The following is a 19,510-nucleotide window of genomic DNA, read 5'->3' as shown; positions in this document are numbered from 1 at the left end:
TTTATCTTGGTTAGATCTAATTCTCTTTCTAACAGCATCATGTGCACCTGGTTTAGGAAAGAGCCTGAGGCTTCAGCAGTTTAGACTAGAGAAAACTGGCAATATAGATTTATCAGACAAGCATAGGTGAGGGAACTGCTAGTCTAGAAATGGTCTAAAAAATGCTACTGGGTTGTTGCTTCTGCCAGCACTGGTTTGAGGCTGAAAGTACCAGGATTTTGATACTGTTAAGGATCTCTAAATGCTAAGTATTAACAGGAGAGCTGCTGCTTCTTAGCTTTGTCACTTTGCTGAGTTTTAGTTAAGGTTAGGTACCACTTAGTGCCTGATGTTACTATATTAAGTAATGTAAGTACTTTAGCATAGCACCTTGCACATAGTAAGTCATCCATAAATTCTAGTTTCTGTTGTTCCATGTAAATCTTTATTCACTTATCTTCATTATTTTTTAGTCTAGGAATACTTAACCAAAACTACCTTGAATGTTTGTTTAAAAGTAATTGTAAAATGCCGGGGATTTAGCTCAGTGGTTCTGCTGTCTGCCTCACAAGTGCAAGGTCTTGACTTCAATCCCCGGTAACAAAAAAAGAAAATTAAATAAAAAATAAAAATAATTGTAAAATGCTAGCTTTGAAACATGTCTATTTGTAGTAAAGAACTTTATATAAAGTTGCTAAAACAAGTATCTGGAAGGTGGTGAGGGGTAGCCAATCTTATTTGTATTACTGTAAATGTACTTGTGACGTTTGCACAGTAAAGGAAAATACTTGTATAGATTTAGGACCAAATATTTAGTCTTTCCACTACGTCCAAAACCTTATTTTTGTTGGTGATTTTGTTATAATAACTATAAGACAAAAAACTGACAAGTAATAACTAATGCATCCAAGACTGATTACATGGAGTCCTGAAAGAAATTAAGGACAAATGTTTTAATTATAAAATGTTACGGGAACTAAGTTTGATTATCATGATAAAGCTCTTCTTTATTTTCAGATTTCAACTATTGCAGAAAGTGAAGATTCACAGGAATCAGTGGATAGCGTAACTGATTCCCAGAAACGAAGGGAAATTCTTTCAAGGAGGCCTTCCTACAGGTATGAGATTTAATAATTAGAATCCAAGATTGCAGGAAATCTTAGCTGTAGATAGAGATGTCAAAAGCCCAGTTAACTGCTCAAGCCAGTACCATAAAGATTACTTCTCCCTAATACAGTGAAGCTTATTGTACAGAAAGATCACTTCTTGCTCTAACAGTCTTGAATAAACATTGATTTTTTATTTTTCAGACTGTGCTGGCTGCTGCTTTTCTGTTTAAGTTTAGAATACATTTGATAAAGTTATTGCATTCTCTAGTTGTGTCATTTCTAAGGCTATGCGAGCTTCACCTTTGCAAACCATGTGTTATGCTATAATACTTAGCAGATAACTATTTTGTAGTAGTTGCAGTGTGGTACTTTGCTAACATCCTCTTAATTTCAGGGGCACTTACTATAGTGGATATTGCCTGACCTATTGCTTGCCTCCAAAATAGACCAAAACTATTTATTGTATGTAAAAATTGGCTCCATATTAAATATCTCCAGGAAGGACATGACCACAGATCTTATTAAGCTTAAAGTTTAATAAACTTCAGACTTAAAATTCTCTTCTTTGTTGTAAGTCTAAATTACTTCTATTTATGTATATTTCCTCCCCCTTTAAGTGAGAAGTTATTTAGTTACTAAGCTAGCCCTTTTCTCTGTCCTCATAATCAAATTAAAAATCCTAAGTGAATATTGATAAATTGATTTTGTTTGTTTTTGCTTTTTTTTTGTTTTGTTTTGGTACCGGGGATCGAACTCGGGTCCTTTTGCTTGCGAGGCAAGTAGCGGAACCACTGAGCTAAATCCCCAGCCCCGTTTTTACTTTTTGAGACAGGGTCTCACTATGTAATTTAGGCTGGCATTGAACTATGCATCCAAGGCTGGTCTTGACCATGCAGTGACCCTCTTGCCTCAGCCTCCTGAGTTGCTGGGATTACAGGAGTGCACTACTACACCCAGCTTGATAAATTTTTGAGGTCTTAAATTTTATGTTTCTAGGTATATGTTGAATGAACATACACTCAAGGCATATCTTAGCTGCAGGCCTTCTAAGTCACAGCTTTTATGTTGAAAAAAAATCTCTGATTTAATTGTCTTGTAGCCTTAATCTTAGCAATAATCACTGAAATAATTACACCTTAATAATCAAAGTAAGATGCCATGAGACCAGACACATCCAGAGAAAGGTTTGTGAAAGATATTGGTATTCTTCCTTACAATCAGACTTCTACACAGAGGTACCATTAAGTTTATGAATTCCTGAAATATAGCCCCTATGTCTTGATTATAGCAAAGTAACAAAGTTCTTGTGATACTCTTACAGGTTGGGGAAACGGGTTAATTGATAGTACTGGAACAACTTGTTTTTATAGTGATTAATTTATACCTAGAATAAGTCCTTGAAAGGCCCTCCACTTGTCCTGATTTGGCTTGATTTTTTTTTTTTGTACCAGGGATCAAACTCAGGTCCTTGCGCTTGCAAGGCAAGCGACGGAACCACTGAGCTAAATCCCCAGCCCCGGCTTGATGTTTTTAACAGCAGTGTAGCTGAAAAACATGAAGTCATGTTCATCAAACTTGCATATGATAGAAACTTAAATGATAAGTACTCTGAGCGGTAGGCAAGTGAGTACTTTGAAAGCATAGCAGCCAAGGGAAGTAGGCAAAAATAAGGTGATAGTAATAATTGTATAATTTCTGAATTTGAGTGTAAAATAAAACCAGTTATTCAAGTATCAGATTCTGGATTAAAAATTCATGGGAAAAAGCTACTTCGCTCTTCATAATTGATGTAACATGGTCCCACCACCAGTTCCCCAAAGCCAGTATACTATAAGGCTCTATTAGTAGTAAAAAACCTAGTGTCTAGACTAGTGGAGGGAATGAATCCCACTACTTAGACCACATCTGGAATATACTTTAAAAGAGTGAAATGTATCCAGGGAAGATGACTGAGATGGTTCGGAACAGTGATAATAAACAGCCCACTGCAGCATGTGTACCATAGGTTCGCCACAGTGGTTTAGCAGATGAGTAACTTATAAAAGTGGAAAAGAAGAGTAAGAATAATCATGTAAAAGAGATGAAGAAATATATATATATATTTTTTTTGGTACCAGGGATCGAACTCGGGTCCTTGCACTTATGCAGCAGGCGGCGAAACCACTGAGCTAAATCCCCGGCCCCAAAGAAATATATTTTCATAGTACTTTTCTATATATACACATACAGATACACACATATATAAATATATGGTTTTTCTTTATTTTGTTTTATTTCTTATATTTGGCATCACTGATTCCTTTGGAACTTTTTCTTAAAATTTATATATTTTTAACTTGTGGTCTCTCTTTCTAGGAAAATTTTGAATGACTTATCTTCTGATGCACCAGGAGTGCCAAGAATTGAAGAAGAGAAGTCTGAGGAGGAGACATCAGCCCCTGCCATTACCACTGTAACGGTGCCAACTCCAATTTACCAAACTAGCAGTGGACAGTACAGTGAGTAATCAATATTTTTTTACTGAAAAAAGAGAAGAAAAACTAATGATTATATTCTCGGTAAAGGACTCAAGTGCTCAGGTATCCCTGAGTCTTGCTGGCATCATTGTATTTCCATTGTTCTTCAGTATGCAGAGGTCTGAATGGAAGGATTTCCTTCAGAGTTTTAGTTAGGATTATTCAAGTGTGTAAGTCTTTCACATGTGCCTTTGCTTTGTGTAGGTGCAGCCTGAAGTTTTTCAAACAACTAAATGAAACTCAAGATTTTATTCTTCATGCTGAGAGAGCATGAGTTTTTTCAGATTAAAAAAATCATTCTTTGACTATGCTTAAGGCCAAAAAAAGTATCATTATTCATCTCTTACTAAATGTAGCATTTTAAAATCATCATATTTAATACTGCTACAAGTAGGTGTGTGAGTGGTTTTAGTCTGCTGCTAGCACATTCAATTATTTTATTATAAAAAGATAATATAGGGCCAGGGATTTAGCTCAGTGGTTCCGGTGCCTGCCTCGCAAGCGCAAGGTCCCAAGTTTGATCCCCGGTACCAAAACAAAACAAAACAAAAAGATAATATAAACATAAAGACTGCTAAAGTTAACAGAATACTTCACTTTTTGGCTCATACAAAGCAGAGATTTCTCCACAGATTTATTAGTTCCCATTTGTGATGGCTTCATTTGACACCCACATCTCTTGCTTTTTATCTTTACTTAAATCTATTATAAACTACTTTTGAATTCTGCTTTTGCTTGGTCAAAGACATTTGTGTGAATAGTATGTTCTCTCTTTCCTCTACCTTTTCCTTTCGGTGTACCTTATACATGACACCCAGCTTACTGGTTTTTTAGTTTTAGCACAACTTAGCTTTGCTTACATATAGTTTGCATTCCAACTATAATAAAAACATTCTCAAGTTGCAACATTTTTGGTAATTTCAAAGCTAAACTTGATAGATTAAGCTATTTGTTCGCTAAGCTTAAGGAGTTTTGTTGTTGTTGTTGGCAGAGGTACATCTCTGGCTATATGAGTGTATGTATATTTTCAGTTTATGATAGGTTCATATACAGATAATTTTAGTATTTAAGGTTTGTCTTTTATGACACTGACACATGACCTTTATTTCCCCCTACTTCAGCATACCTAAGATATATAAAATATTCCTGTCAGTAACAGAGATTGACTATTGCAGAATTTCTCACTTGGAACTAGAAAGCATGCTTTTTAAAAAAGAAACATACCTAAATCTGAAAGAGGGAAGTTTAGAGAAGTACTGTCATCCCTTTACATATTTGATTTTACATCCACTCCTCCAGCAACTGAAAACCATTAGTTTTAAGAGATTAATATTTTGAGATTTTAAAGCTTGATTCATTATTTTTAGCCCTTATCTGCTCTCTTTGTTAAGAAGCAATATAATGAATACTCACATGTATAGCAATGTTTATCTATTTCTTACCTTACAAAATGAACATATGGTTGTCAAATATCGAGGGTTCTATTACTATTAAAACACAGAGATTCCTTTATTTTTTATTTGTTTGGTACCAGGAATCAAACTTGGGATGTTGCGCTTGCGAGGCAGGCGGCAGAACCACTGAGCTAAATCCCCAGCCAAAGATTTCTTTTTATCCCCCTCCAATAGTAAGGGTGATAGATTTCCTTCATTCTTTTTTCTTTTTCCTTTCCCCTGTACTGGAGATCAAACTCAAGACCTTGCGCTTCCCATGCAGGGGCAGTGCCACTGAGCTAAATTCTCGGCCCTCCTCCATTTTTTCATGCACATGCTGTCCTCTTACATAGCATGTGCAGAATCTCTGCTTTATTGTATTTCTTTTTCTAAATTTCTGATAGAATCATATAGAACTAAGACATAACAGTTACTTGACTTTTCTTTTTAATTTTTGTCTTATGGAAATGGATTTTGTTGAAACTCAAATTTCTTTGGGAATAATCAAGTGTATGAATAACTATTATAGAGAAAAAATATCACTAGAATCAGACTTAATTTTTTTAAAGTATTTTCATATACACAACCCTTTTTTTTGTTACTGAGGATTGAATGAAGAACCTTGCACTTCCAAGGCAGGTGTGGTGCCACTGAGCTAAATCCCCGACCTTATACAACCTTATTTAATGTTTACAACAATTATACTGGGTGGCTGTTTTTACAGAATGGATGACAGAATCAAGTAAGTTTAGTGATAGAACTTGAATTATAGACCCAACTTTTGCATATGCAATTATCTTCTTATCTTCCACTCCTCTTGAGTTCACTGCTGTGTGGTCCCCCCCCAAAAGTGATAATTAAATATACAGTACTAGATGCTGGGTACAATAGCACACTTGTGTAATCCCAGTGCTGAGGGAGTTGAGACAGGAGGATCACAAGTTTGAGTTCTGTCTGGGCAGCTAAGCAAAGGCCTATCTCAGAGGAGGGAGGGATGGATGAGTGGGTGGATGGGTGGATAGATGGAGCCAGGGATGTAGCTCAGTGGCACAGTACCCCTGGGTTTGAGTCCCAGTACAAAAAAAAATAACACAGGAAGTGCTTATTAACTCTCTGTGAGAATTTGTGGTTTGATTCCATTTGTGGTTCTGATTCTTTCAAATAATCTTGCAAAATTAATCTTAGAATAATTCTTATACATCCTTTTTCCCTCTTGTCAAAGTAAAACAGAATAGCTAAAATAGATGGGTTTTATGTGCCAGTACTTAATTTCTAAAAGTGTCATTTTGCCAAACCAAATAATAACCACCAACTCTTATTTCTTGATTAAATAGTACATAACCAATTTTTCACGTGCAGATGGCTCAGCCTATTAGTTTTCCATAGCTTGCTAATAATTGGCCCCAAACTAATTTCATTCTAACAGTAACATACTCAAGTCAGGCATGTTGATCTCATATATTTTTACTTTTATCTTAATTCATTTAAAACTGATATATGTAATACTGTAATTTGGGGGGGGGGATCCTTCTCTGTGGAAAAGTTGACCCTTTGCAGGGAGATTTTTTTTTTCCTAGAGAAGTTTTACCTACATTTCTCAATTCTGGTATCTAAAAGATTGTGTCTTCCAAATAAAATAATTTTTAAAAAATTAACTGTCACATACTGTAGCATAAAGATGATTTCAGTTTCTTATAAAGTGAAATATCTGTTAGTTTGAGCCTTGATGAATTTCCTTTTACCTGACCAATGACAAGTGTGGTTAATGAATAATCAACAATTAAAAATTATTATGAGAATGCTGAGATATGTAACAGAAATGCCAGTAATTTTTTTTTCTTAATGATTTTGGACTCTTAATTTTAAACTCCATGAGAGACTTGCAATAACTAAGTTACAGAAGCTTACTTGTTTCTTTAAGTGGATATTTTTACTGGATTTTTTGTTTGTTTTGGAACCAGGGATCGAACATGGGACCTTGAGCTTGCAAGGCAGGCAGCAGAACCAGGCTGAATCCCCAGCCCTTTTTTTTCTTTATTTTAAGATTGGTTGTTCCTATGTTGCTCGAGCTAGTTTTGAGCTCATGAGCCATCCTTCCACCTCAGCCTCCCACTTAGCTGGGATATAAGCATGTGCCACTGCACCTGGCTATTTAAGCATATTTTGAATATATTTTAGGAATTGCTAGAAAAGTGAGAATAGAATATACTGATGAGTTGCTTTATTAATTAATTGCATTATAAACCAACCATTTATTGGGTGCCTGTTGCGTGCTCACCCCTGTGCATGAAAGTAGAGAACAGTCACATTTCCTTCATCAAGAAATATACTTATGGGAAAAAAAAAAAAAAGAAATATACTTACGGGCCATGGATTTAGCTCAGTGGCACTGTGCCTGCCTCGCAGGCGCAAGGTCCTGAGTTCGAGCCCTAGTACCAAAAAAAAAAGAAAGAAAGAAAAATGTATTTACTATTGAAGCAGCAAATATTAATATATTATTTAGTTCATGCGGGAATAAAGTACGGATCACAAAGGTAGGACTTCCTAAAAACCAAATAACTTCAAAAAGAATTTGATATTTTTCTACTTTCCTGTGTTTTAAAAATAATTAACAGGGCCTGGGATGTAGCTCAGTGGTACTGCGCCTGCCTCGCAAGTACAAGGTCCTAAGTTCAATCCCCAGTACCAAAAAAACAAATAAAAATAAAAATTACTAACAGGCATTATTATCAATTATAATGAAGTTCATAGAGTATGTTTATGTTGTAAAAATGGAATGTGGTTTTCTTGAGTAGAAAGTTGAATGTACCAGCTCCTTCTTGGTAATGTTATTTACTGTAATAATTTCTCCTAGGATTGTGTCTTGCAAATTTTCTACATTGAATTTAATGTGTTTTAAAAGTCTTATATGGTATTAATTAAACTTGTAACAATAAACTTCATTGGGTTTTAGTTGCCATTACCCAGGGAGGAGCAATACAGCTGGCTAACAATGGTACCGATGGGGTGCAAGGCCTTCAGACATTAACCATGACCAATGCAGCTGCCACCCAACCGGGTACTACCATCCTACAGTATGCACAGACCACTGATGGACAGCAGATCTTAGTGCCCAGCAACCAAGTTGTTGTTCAAGGTAAGGGAGTTCAGAACTCAGAGGTGTGATTCTTTGAAAAATTAAAATTTAAACTTTAAAAAAAAGTAAGTATCATGTTCCAAAATACTATTAAATGTAGTTAACTTTTCTTCAGTAATATTTTCCATGAACTCTTCCATTATTCCACTTGGACCAAAATGTCATGGCATAAAAACAACTATTTTCAGTTTTTTAAATATAATACACATCTTTAACACCTTTAGGATTTTGGGATGGGAGAAACATGGTAGGTTAGAAAGAAATCAGAAAATAGGAAAGATGGATCCTAGATCTAATTCTGCATGGAACTTCTCTCTGACTTTGAGCAGGACCCAGCCTCTCTGATCCTTTGTTTTGTTTTTTAATCATATGTTAAATTGAAAGCTGTACCTATTGACTGATACGAATTTTGGAGGTTTAGAATTGTTTCTTGCGGGCCGGGGATTTAGCTTAGTGGTTCCTGACTCACAAGTGCAAGGTCCCGAGTTCGATCCCCCGTTCCCCAAAAAATAAATAAATAAATAAAAATCGAATGTTATTTATTGCAAGAATCTATGGATGAAAGTTGACCATTTCTGGTTGAATTCATTTGAATACTACAAAAATATAATTTATGCCAGATTAGAAATTTGTAGGTTGAGGAACAAGTAAATTTGTTTTTGAAAAGTATTTTCATTAATAATACTGCATTTTGCCTGTGGTAGGTAATTACATTTTGCCTTCACCACAGAGAATTACTTTTGGATAATTCTAAAACACCAATTAGAGAGTCATAATTTAAAGGACTCTAATGTATTTACAGAACATATTCTGTTAGTAAACAAATAATATTTGAAAAAGATAATGTTTTGCTTATTAATGGGAGTAAAACACCTTTTCACTTTACATGCAGGTACTCAAAAATTGTAAAGCAGGATGTCAGTGAATTTGAATTCTGAACGACAGTTTGAAGATGGTAACATGTTTAGTATATAAATCTTTTCCACTCAAATTATACATTTTACTGATATCAAACATGGATAATTTTATAAAGACTTTCATATTTTCTCATAGTGTTAGGTTTCTCATTTTAGGACAGAGTATTTCTTAAACTGTTTTTAGAAGCAGTTTGATGGTGATTGTTTCTTTTCACAAATGGTGAATTGTTTAGTTAGAAAAATAAAACTTGAGTTTACTTAACCATTATCATTTACATGAAAACAATGTTTACAAATAATATAATTGGCATCAAATCGTACACTTTTTCATACTTGCAGTTTTATTTAAATTAGAAATTTACAGTAGTTGACCATTATGCTTTATTTTCTCTTCTATTTTGCTATTTTATGAAAAATCATGGTCGTTTTTATGTCGTGGCAAGAGTCTACTTGAGATTTTTTAATATGAATTTACCAATATCAAAGGAAGACATTGAGGACTATACTCTATCTAGGAAGATCAACCCAGCTGTGCCCTACTTCCCTTTTAGACTTAAGGTTGGTAAGCATGTTAACAACAGAATAGAACTGCATTCCAATGAAAGATAAATATAAGATTAAATAGACACAGGTTAAGACTTCTTTTACCCAAGTGTCTATACTAATAAATACATTAAATTTGGGTGTCTTTCTGAGGAATGACTCAAAACACTGCTGATTTTTTTGACATTTTGGCCAGAATCATCTGTTCCTTACTGTTTACCTTCTAATTCAACAAGTATGTTCAGATTGATGATTGACAAAGTTGAGTGAAGTCTCAGTGTTTGTATCTTATGCCTTGCTTGCTGTTCTTTTCAGCTGCCTCTGGAGATGTACAGACATACCAGATTCGTACAGCACCTACCAGCACCATTGCCCCTGGAGTAGTTATGGCATCTTCCCCAGCACTTCCTACACAGCCTGCTGAAGAAGCAGCTCGAAAGAGAGAAGTTCGTCTAATGAAGAACAGGTACATATATTCCATTTACTTAGATGTTGTGGGTTGAGTACATCCACAAATTCTGTGAAATGTGTCTTTACATCTACTGATAATAGGATCTTTGCACTTACGGCAAGTATTTTTCTGGTAAAATTGATGGATCCTGCTGAAATATCTTTGTTTGGTAAACTGCACTTTAAAAATGGCTAATAAGATTTTGTGTCTGTCTTTAATCAGAAAGTTTTCTAGTTTCCCCATAGGAAATCTAAGACACAGCTTTGCTATGTTTTTAATTTGCTCCAACCAGCTGGCTATATGAAATTATATTTCATGAGTAGTATTGTTCAATATAGGAGTATCATGTGTATTCACATTAACTGTTAAACTTTTATATTCAGTTTATTTGTAATAAAGTAAATATATGACGGCCGTTCCATGTTTTAATGAATATTTTTTTTCTCAAAATAACACCTAAAAGAGTCCTTCAAAATAGATTAATTCTAAGGAATACCATGTTACTGACAAAATCTTAAAATAGATAGGCTTCAACAAAAAAATATTACATGTAATGGCTGAGAATGTAGCTTAGTGGTAGAGGACTTCCCTGGTATGAGCAAGGACACCCAGGGTTCAGTCCCCAACACCACACAAAGAAAATACCACATGTCAAAAATCAGTGAAAATACAGACAAAGCTATTTTCAGAAAGTAACTGCATTGCTATAAATGGTTTTATTATTTATAACAGAATAAAAGTTACTAAATATTTAGCTTAAGATTTTAGTATGGAAATGATTGAGACAAAATGAAAATAAAAGTAAATAAAGATGAAAATTTGATGTTGGTGAAAACATTCTACTATCCACCCCAAGATTCCTCAAATACTATGGTACAGTGAAAGAAACAAATTGAATTTGGAAGAGTCTGGCTTCAAGTGCTGGCTCCACCTCTTATCTGTGACTTAGGAGAACCTATTAATCTTCTGTACTTGCAAGTTTTCTCCTTTGTAAATAGGGTACCCCACCCACCCAAAATGGTATTCTAAGGGTGAATTTAAATATTCTTCTGAAAGCACTTTGTAACTACAGTGCTCTCTTGAAGTGTTTCTTTTTTGAGTGATTTCATGTTTCAGCAGAGCAGCCTCTTTATTCCTAAAATATTCTTAGCTGTCACAGTATTCGTAAATTATGCTATTAGAAGTGACAGCCATTCTAAAATACTAGGAGGAAAGTTGAAAGAAGATGAGTGACTTATTTGTACCCTGTCAAATCTGTGACTATCTGTAAGTACTGAAGTTGTGATATTAAAAGCTGAAATCATATTTAAATGTTTTTGTTTTTGTTTTGGTACTGGGGATTGAACTCGGGACCTTGCACTTGGAAGGCAGGTGACAGAACCACTGAGCTAAATCCCTGGCCCCTTTAAATGTATTTTTAAATATAAATCTTTAGTTTGAAAATATTTGTAAGGAAATGAACCCTTTTTTAAAATGGCAGGTGGGGATGGTGGCACACACCTATGAACGTCAGCACTCTGGGAGGCTAAGCCTAAAGGATTACAAGTTTGAGCCCATCCTGGGCAACTTAGTGACTTCTAAAGATTCTGTCTCAAATTCTTTAAAAGGCAGGTGAAGTGGGGATGCAGTTCAGTGTTCTCAAGGTCCTGGAATCAATCCCCAGTACTCTCCCTGCTATCCCCAGAAAAGAAGTCTCAAGCAGATGCCTGCTTATAAAATACAAGACAGCAGCACTTACTAAAGAAAGCTGTTCTAAGCAGAACAGTCAATCAGAAGATAAATCTTTTTGATTATAAAATCAAAAGAAATACTTAAAGAGTTCCTGTAGTGGTACGTGCCTGTTATCTCACCGCTTTGGGAAGCCGAGGGAGGAGGTATCACAAGTTAAAGCTTGGTGTGAGCAAATTAGTAACTTAGCAAGCCCCTGTCTCAAAATGGAAAATTAAGAAAAGGCAGAGGATATAGCTCACTCTGGATGTCCTGGGCTTAATCCTCAGTAATACAAAAAAAAAAAAAAAAGGAAGACTTCACATTGTGTCTAGGTAGTTTGTCTCTGTGGACAAAAATGTTTCCCCTCATACAGAAAACACTAGAGAGCAGTGTGATTATAGTGCATGCCAGCACTGTGGCTTCTTACTTGCTCCATCTTAGAGAACAGCCAAGAACACTGCCCATGGTGGAAACTCACTGACTTGCGACCACATTTCCTTTTTTCTGTTTATTTTCCTTCTAATTTATAATCTCCTCTGTTGCCCCTCTCACCTACTCGGCACACAAGTTAAAGACAGGTTTACAGCTCCTAAGAACCTTTTTCACATGAGCCAGAGAAGCTACTTGACTTATAGAGTCCAATAAAATACTTTTGCTTGGTTTAGTTACACTAGTCTGAAAAAGATTTTCACAGATTACTTTTTCCCTTCATTACCATATTATTGCTGCTTCTACTTATTCAGCTTCCATTCAGTGGAACCTGGCTTCTGTGACCTCCATAGTCTTCCTATGTCTATAAAATGGCTAAGACTCCCCCATACACACGCACTTGGCAAGTCTAGTATTCTCTTTTCATTTAAGTTTACCTCTGGAGTATTTAACACTTTTGACTGCTTATTCTTCTAAACTCTTCTTTGGCTCATTCACCTGGAACTTTCATGTATTTCAGGTATCACCTATATGCTGATACCTCATAATTCTGTATATTCTGATTTTGATCTTTTCTCTGACTTAGGTTCTTTATATTATTCATCCCACTACAATGAAGTTGGTTCATATTCCCACTTTATAGAGGAGGAGAAGGTAAATATCTGAGAAAAGTTAAGAACGTTGCCAAAGGTCACATCTTTTAATAGACTGCTAGAACTGAGATTCAAACCTGTGTCTGGTGCCAAAACCTGTGAACATGCTATTTCACTCCTGCGCCTCTAACCAGAGCACATGGCGCAATGTGCTGGGGATAGGCAACACCAGGAAGTAAACATGGAATACTTTTCCTTAGGTGTTCATTTTGTTCAAATATTAGACATAAACACTATTTTAAAAGTTAAAAATTCAAAAGAAATTCTTATCACAGTAATTACTTTGGACTTTTTTCCAAAATCCCCTTCATTACTTTCCTCTGTTATTGTGAGTACTTGTGGAAAAGTTAGAGAAGTACTCTCCTGAACATACTCAATAGGATGACTCCCTTTTGTACATCAAATTGAGCCTATCTTAAACTAAACTTGGATGGGAAAAGGTTGAGGGCCCAAAATTCTACACTATCCAAATTGCTATTTAGTCCAAAATGAAGATATCATTCTAAAAGAAAATAGAGATGTTTGTATTAATGTAGTATTATTACTACACTAACAATCACTAAGCTTGATATCTTACAACAACAAAATTTCTTCCTTGCAAGTCAGTAAGTTTTGACAACTGCAAGTTAGTAGCTTGTAGCTCTTCACACACGGTCTGTTCATGGATCCCAGCCAAAACAGCAGCACCTCTGAGAGAGGGCATTCTTAAAAGTAAAACAGGAAAAGGGCTGTGCTTTTGAAAGCATATATTTGACTGGTGAACAACGTGTTAACTCATGTGCATTGGTCACAACACAGGCAAGGACAAGTGCAAAGTTAGTGGAGTGTGGATACAGCTCTTCTCAGTGGGGAGAGGGAGGAAAAAATGGTGAAAGTTTACCACCCTTGGCATTAGGTAACTTGAGTGCAAAGGGGGTTTTTAAAGCAGATTTTATTTTTTTATCATATGTTTGTAGTACATGTTCACATTCCTTTTCCTGCCCCTCCCTCAATCTCTTGTACATTTTTTAAAAGATAAAAGTAATAAAGGAAAATGTTAAATAGACTTGACCATATAAAAACGTAAAACTTTTTGTTCAGGGAAGAAAAAGATAATGTAGAAAAGCAAACAAATAAACTGGAAACATTTTAACAATGTCAGAAGACTAATGAATTGACTACAAATAGGCAGAATCTCAGAAAATAAATCCATAAATATTAAAAAATTCACACAACTAAAGTGTATTTAATGTAAATTAAGGTGCTTCCATTAAACTGTATATAGCTCTCTATGAAGAATGAAAATAGGGGGGCTGGGGACTTATTTAGCTCAGTGGTTCCGCCGCCTGCCTCTCAAACACAAGGTCCCAAGTTCGATCTCCGGTACCCCAAAAAAAGAATGAAAATAGATTGATGATATCTGACATTGTTTTTAATGGACAGAGTCAGATTACCAAAGAATATGTATATTACAATCATTTTTAGATATTATTATTATAGAAAGCATAAGCTAAAAATGTAATCCCCTTTTAACTGCACCATCCAAAATGTTAACTTAATATTCTAGAGTGTAAAAAAAATATATATTCTGGAGTGTATTTTCCCCTAGCACAAAGATACATATACATTTTAATATATAATTTTAACCTTTTTAGTTTTAGAATTACAAAAGATTGGTAAACACAGTAGTACCCAGATACTCTTCATTCGTCTTCCTCTAATTTTAGCATAATACATAATCAGAATACATTTATCAAAACTAAGAAGTATATTGGTATATACTACTAGCTGAACTACACATTTTAATGAGATTTCTCTTGTTTCTATACTCCTTTCCAGAATATAGTCTTAAGTACCACATTGAATTTGTCTTGTCTCCATCTCTAATCTTTGAAACTTTGTTTCTTTGTCCTTCGTAGCCTTCTGAATCTACCACTTTAGAAAGGAACCTGACTTCTAGAAAATCTGGAGTTTTAGTTTGTCAGATGTTTTCTTATGATTAGATGGAATTAATAGATTTTGGGGAAAATCCTATATTGGCATGCTGTGCTCTTACCGTGTCATATTAGCACATAGCAGCGTGTCTTTAACTACTGGTGAAATTAACTTTGATCGCTTGGTTAAAGTGCTGGCCACTTTTCTGCAGTTCACACTTAACCATATTTCTCTTTGTATACTTCATTTCTTAGAAGTAATTTTCGCTAAGTTCAGCCCATATGTAAGGGGAGCAAAATTAAACTTCACCTCCAAGAGTATTAAAGAATTTCTGCTTACTTGTTACAACCACTACAGTATATTTTATGGGGGATACCTAGAGCCTATGCAAACACCTCCTAGGGTTTGCCCACTAATTTTAGTATAAGTTCCTTATCCTAAATGCATAGTCCAGTAAGAGTCTAGAGTGTTTCTGATTTAAGAGTCACATAGATAAACCTTTGGAGCATCCCTAATCTGAAAATCCAAAACCTTTTTGAGTGTCACATTGGTTTCAGATTTTTGAATTAGAGAATCTCAACCTATATTCACTAGTAAATCTTGCCCACTGTAATTACTGTGATACTATAATGAGTTTTCTATTTTCCCCATCCCTTTGTCTGCATTTACTGAGTGAATTTCTTCCCTAAGGAAGATTTTCCCCATTTCCCTATTTATATCACTAAGGCTTATAGTTATTTAAGGATGTTATAATCCATTACCATACACTTATTGTTTAGGTTTCACTGTTGAGAGCTTTTACAGGTTGCCTTCTTTGAATTTGTTCTTTGCCCTTCCTCCCTTTTTTAAAGCATACCCTTATTTCCTAGCACTACTATCTAGACTTTTCATCTTGTGTTTTTTTACTTTTTTATCCTAAGAATCAGCCATTTCTCTTGTGAACCCAGTTCCTTTTTATTGGAAAATGGCACTTAGAAATATGATTAGCCTCTTAGCCTGAGCAGTTTAGCAGCTTGGAAAAACCCTGTCTCAAAATAAAAAAGGCTGGAGGTGTAGCTCAGTGAGAAGGTCCTGGATTCAATTCCCGGTACTGCCGCCCCCCCAAAAAAATCAAGAGTACCCTTCTTAGAATTTAATTTGCTGGAGTGGTTTATAGAACAAAGAAAAACACTTATTTTTACTATTTATTATAAAGGATGTTTTACAGGGTATAAATAAAATAGCCAGGTGACAAGATACATAGGATGAGGTCTGAAAGTGCCCATGTGGAGTTGGGGTGTGTCACCTTCTCAGCACATGTGATCCATTCTTTCTCACCCTCCTGGAAGCTTCCATGTGTTCATCTATTGGGAAGGTGCCAAAACTAGCTCCTGGGGATTTTTAATGAAAGATTCATTACTTAGACATGATTGATGAAATCATTGGCTACTGGTGATCAACTCAGCCTTCAGCCCCTCTCATTCTACTAAACTGATAAACTAGCACTCTTCAGGTAGCTTCAGCCCAAAGGCTGGCCACCTGGAGGGCCACGGCTGGATTTTAAAAGGGTGGGAGTTTTATCCTACTCCACACTTTCTTTGGTACTGGGGATCAAACTCGGGTCCTTGTGCTTGTGAGGCAAGCCAAGGAACCACTGAGCTAAATCCCCAGCCACTCCACACCTTCTTAGGGGCTGAGGATTTAGTTCAGTGGTTCTGGCGCCTGCCTCCTGCCTGGAAAGTGCAAGGTCCCAAGTTCCATCCCCTGTACCAAAAAAAAATTTTAAAAAACCACACCTTTATCCAATCCTCAGTTAATGGGCATTTGGGCTGTTTCTAAGATTTATCTGTGATAAACTATGCCTCTGTAAACATGGGTACACATATATCACTGTGGTATGATGCTTTTAAATCTTCCAGGAACATTCCCAGAAGGCAAATAACTGGGTCAAATAGGACCTGCAGTCTTAGTTTTTTGAGGAATCCCCACACTGATTTCCACAGTTGTTGCACCAGTGTACACTCCCACCAACAATGGAGTGGAGAAGGGTTCCTTTTTCCCCACACCCCTCCCCCCAGGATTTGTTATTGGTTGACTTCTTGATAACAGCCATTCTCTCTGGCATGGAGTGGAATCTCAGCTTTGTTTTCATTTACATCTCTTGAATGACCAGTGATATTGAACGTTTTTTCACGTGTCTATTTTCTGTTTCTACTTCCTCGTCTGAAGAATGTCTGTTCATTTCAGATGCCCATTTTTGGATTTTGGAGGTCTGATTTTTTTAACTTCTTTACATATTCTAGATAGTAGTCCTTTGACTGAGGAACAGCTGTTCAAAGATCTAAATATTAAAACAGAAATGCTAAACCTGCTGCAAGAGAGAATAGGGAGAACTCTTGAGGACATAGGGGTAGGCAAAGACTTCATGAACAAAACCCAGATAGCATGGGAAATAATCCAAAGAATCAACAACTAGGATCTCATCCTATTAAAAAGCTTTTGCACAGCAAAAGAAATCACCAACAGAGTGAAGAGATAACCCACAGAGTGGGAAAAAATTATAGCCAGTTTCTGAGAGGACTAATATCTAGAACATATAAAGAACTGAAAAAAATCAGAACCCACCCCCCCACCCCAATTTAAAGACCTAGTCTAGGCTGCCCCAGGCACTGACATGGCCGCCATCAGTGCCACCATCTTGTGAGAGCAAAAGCAGCACCTGGCTGGGAGCAGCCACTGCTGACGTCTCTCTGGCCAGTGTCACTTCCAAGAATCCACAAAGATGAGGAATATCTTTGCAACCCTCTTCAAGGGCCTTTTTGGCAAAAAAGGAAATGCGAATTCTCATGGTGGGCCTGGATGCTGCTGGGAAAATGATGATTCTGTATAAACTGAAGCTTGGTGAAATTGTGACCACCGTTCATAGATTTCAATATTGAGACCGTCGAATACAAGAACATCAGCTTTACTTTGTGGGATGTGGGTAGCCAGGACAAGATCCGGCAACTGTGGCGCCACTACCTGCAGAACACCCAAGGCTTGATCTTTATGGTGGACAGCAATGACAGAGAGCATGTGAACGAGGCCCATGAGCTCATGAGGATGCTGGCTGAGGACGAGCTCCGGGATGCCATCCTCCTTGTGTTTGCCAACAAGCAGGACCGCCCCAATGCGATGAATGCAGCTGAAATCACAGACAAGCTGGGGCTCCACTCTCTACACTACAGGAACTTGGTACATTCAGGCCACCTGTGCCACCCACCAGTGGGGATGGGCTCTGTGAAGGACTGGACTGGCTGTCCAATCAGCTCTGCAACCAGAAGTGAACCAGAACCACCCCCCCCCTTCCCCTTACTTCCTCCTCTCCGCCCTCCGCTTTCCTCTCATGAGACAAACATGCGACTTTGTGGTCCTGAGTGCCAGAAGCTGTCTCCATGGGTTGGTCAGTGTGCACACACCGTGCTGTACATGTGCAGATAAACACTGATGAAGCTGGAGCTGTTAAATTTATCTTGGGGAAACTTCAGAACTGGTTTATTTAGTGTTGTGGAACCTCTTACTGCTTTCAATACATAATTAGTAATCAACTATTTTATATACTTATTTTCAGTTTTCATTTCAACAAGCACTGTAATTATAGCTATTAGAATAAAATCTCTTAACAAAAAAATAAAGACCCAGTCTAAAAATGGGCATTTAAAATGAATAGACACTTCTCAGATGAAGAACTACAAATGGCAAATAAATATATAAAAATGTTCATCATCACTGGTCATTCGAGAAATGCACATTAAAACAATGCTGAGATTCCATCTCACTCCAGAAAGAACAGCTGTTATCAAGAAATCAACAAACAACAAATGCTGGTAGGGCAGTGCAGAAAAAGGAACCCTTCTCCATTGTTGGTGGGAGTGCAGACTGGTACAGTCAGTGTGGAAATCCCTCAAAAAACTAAAATTAGAGGTCCCATTTGACCCAGCTACTCCCCTTCTGGGAATGTTCCCCCCAAAATTTAAAGCATCATACCACAGCGATATATATACACCCATGTTTATAGTGACACAGTTTGTAACAGCTAAATCTTGGAAACAACCCAAATGCCCATCAACTGATGAATGGGTAAAAAAGATGTGGTTTTCTTATACAACAGAGTACTACTCAGCCATAAAGAAGAATAAAGTGAGACATTTATAGCTAAGTGGATGCACCTTAAAGCTGTACTCTTAAGTGAAATAAATCGGATACATGTGTAAAAATCACATTGTCTCTCTGGTATGAGAAACTGAAAGTGTAAATAAGGACCAAAATGTGTAATAGATAATGTGAAATAGGAAGAAACTGTTCAAAAGGAAAGGGGAATGGCAGGAGTAGAAGGAAGGAAAAAAAAAATGCAAACAAAGCTTTTGTAAATAATGAGGTGAAGAGGGGTTGAAGGGAAGGGAGTGAATTTGGGGAAAAGGAATCAAGATATACCATGTACAGATACAAATTCCCTATGATGAAGGTCATCATTATGTATATCTAAATTATACCAAGAACATTAATTTTAAAAATAAAGTATTTTTAAAAAAGCTTACGGGGACAGGGATTTAGCTCAGTGGTTTTGCCGCCTGCTGCGCAAGCGCAAGGACCCGAGTTCGATCCCTGGTACCAAAAAAAAAATTAAATAAAACAAAAAATAAAAATAAAAAGGCTTACAACAAAAACTTCACATTATGTTTTTTAGTTATTACATAAAAAG

At 36.4% G+C, this 19,510-nt stretch overlaps 2 protein-coding genes and 1 pseudogene across 20 annotated transcripts in view; 2 read left to right on the top strand and 1 right to left on the bottom strand.

Annotated features, from left to right (window-relative positions):
- The window catches only part of Mettl21a (methyltransferase 21A, HSPA lysine), an 80,911-nt gene that overhangs the window by 31,134 nt on the left and 30,267 nt on the right, over positions 1 to 19,510 (bottom strand). For 13 of the 14 annotated variants that reach the window (XR_015449194.1, XR_015449196.1, XR_015449197.1 and 10 more), the window contains one exon: positions 7,402 to 7,466. Coding sequence is in view for 8 of the 14 variants with exons in the window: in XM_021263556.2 (XP_021119215.1) it covers positions 7,413 to 7,466 (54 nt within the window). In the remaining 6 variants the exon portion in view is untranslated. Of the gene's footprint in view, positions 1 to 7,401; positions 7,467 to 10,096; positions 16,161 to 19,510 lie in introns of those variants that run through there. The other variant, XR_002397101.2, reaches the window with a different exon arrangement.
- Positions 1 to 19,510, top strand: part of Creb1 (cAMP responsive element binding protein 1) — a 64,490-nt gene that overhangs the window by 32,241 nt on the left and 12,739 nt on the right. For all 6 annotated transcript variants that reach the window (XR_015449191.1, XR_015449190.1, XR_015449189.1 and 3 more), the window contains 4 exons: positions 997 to 1,097; positions 3,444 to 3,586; positions 7,991 to 8,173; positions 9,949 to 10,099. Coding sequence is in view for 3 of the 6 variants with exons in the window: in XM_087206226.1 (XP_087062352.1) it covers positions 997 to 1,097; positions 3,444 to 3,586; positions 7,991 to 8,173; positions 9,949 to 10,099 (578 nt within the window). In the remaining 3 variants the exon portion in view is untranslated. The remainder of the gene's footprint in view (positions 1 to 996; positions 1,098 to 3,443; positions 3,587 to 7,990; positions 8,174 to 9,948; positions 10,100 to 19,510) is intronic.
- On the top strand, positions 16,148 to 18,242 carry LOC101712163 (ADP-ribosylation factor 1 pseudogene; annotated as a pseudogene).

This window comes from Heterocephalus glaber, unplaced genomic scaffold (assembly GCF_053883595.1).
Source record: "Heterocephalus glaber isolate CG9 unplaced genomic scaffold, H.glaber_assembly_v1.0 deba00000621, whole genome shotgun sequence".
NCBI classification, from domain to species: Eukaryota; Metazoa; Chordata; class Mammalia; order Rodentia; family Bathyergidae; genus Heterocephalus; species Heterocephalus glaber.
The sequence above is the reverse complement of the archived record's forward strand: the minus strand, read 5'-3'. Positions and strand labels throughout refer to the sequence as shown.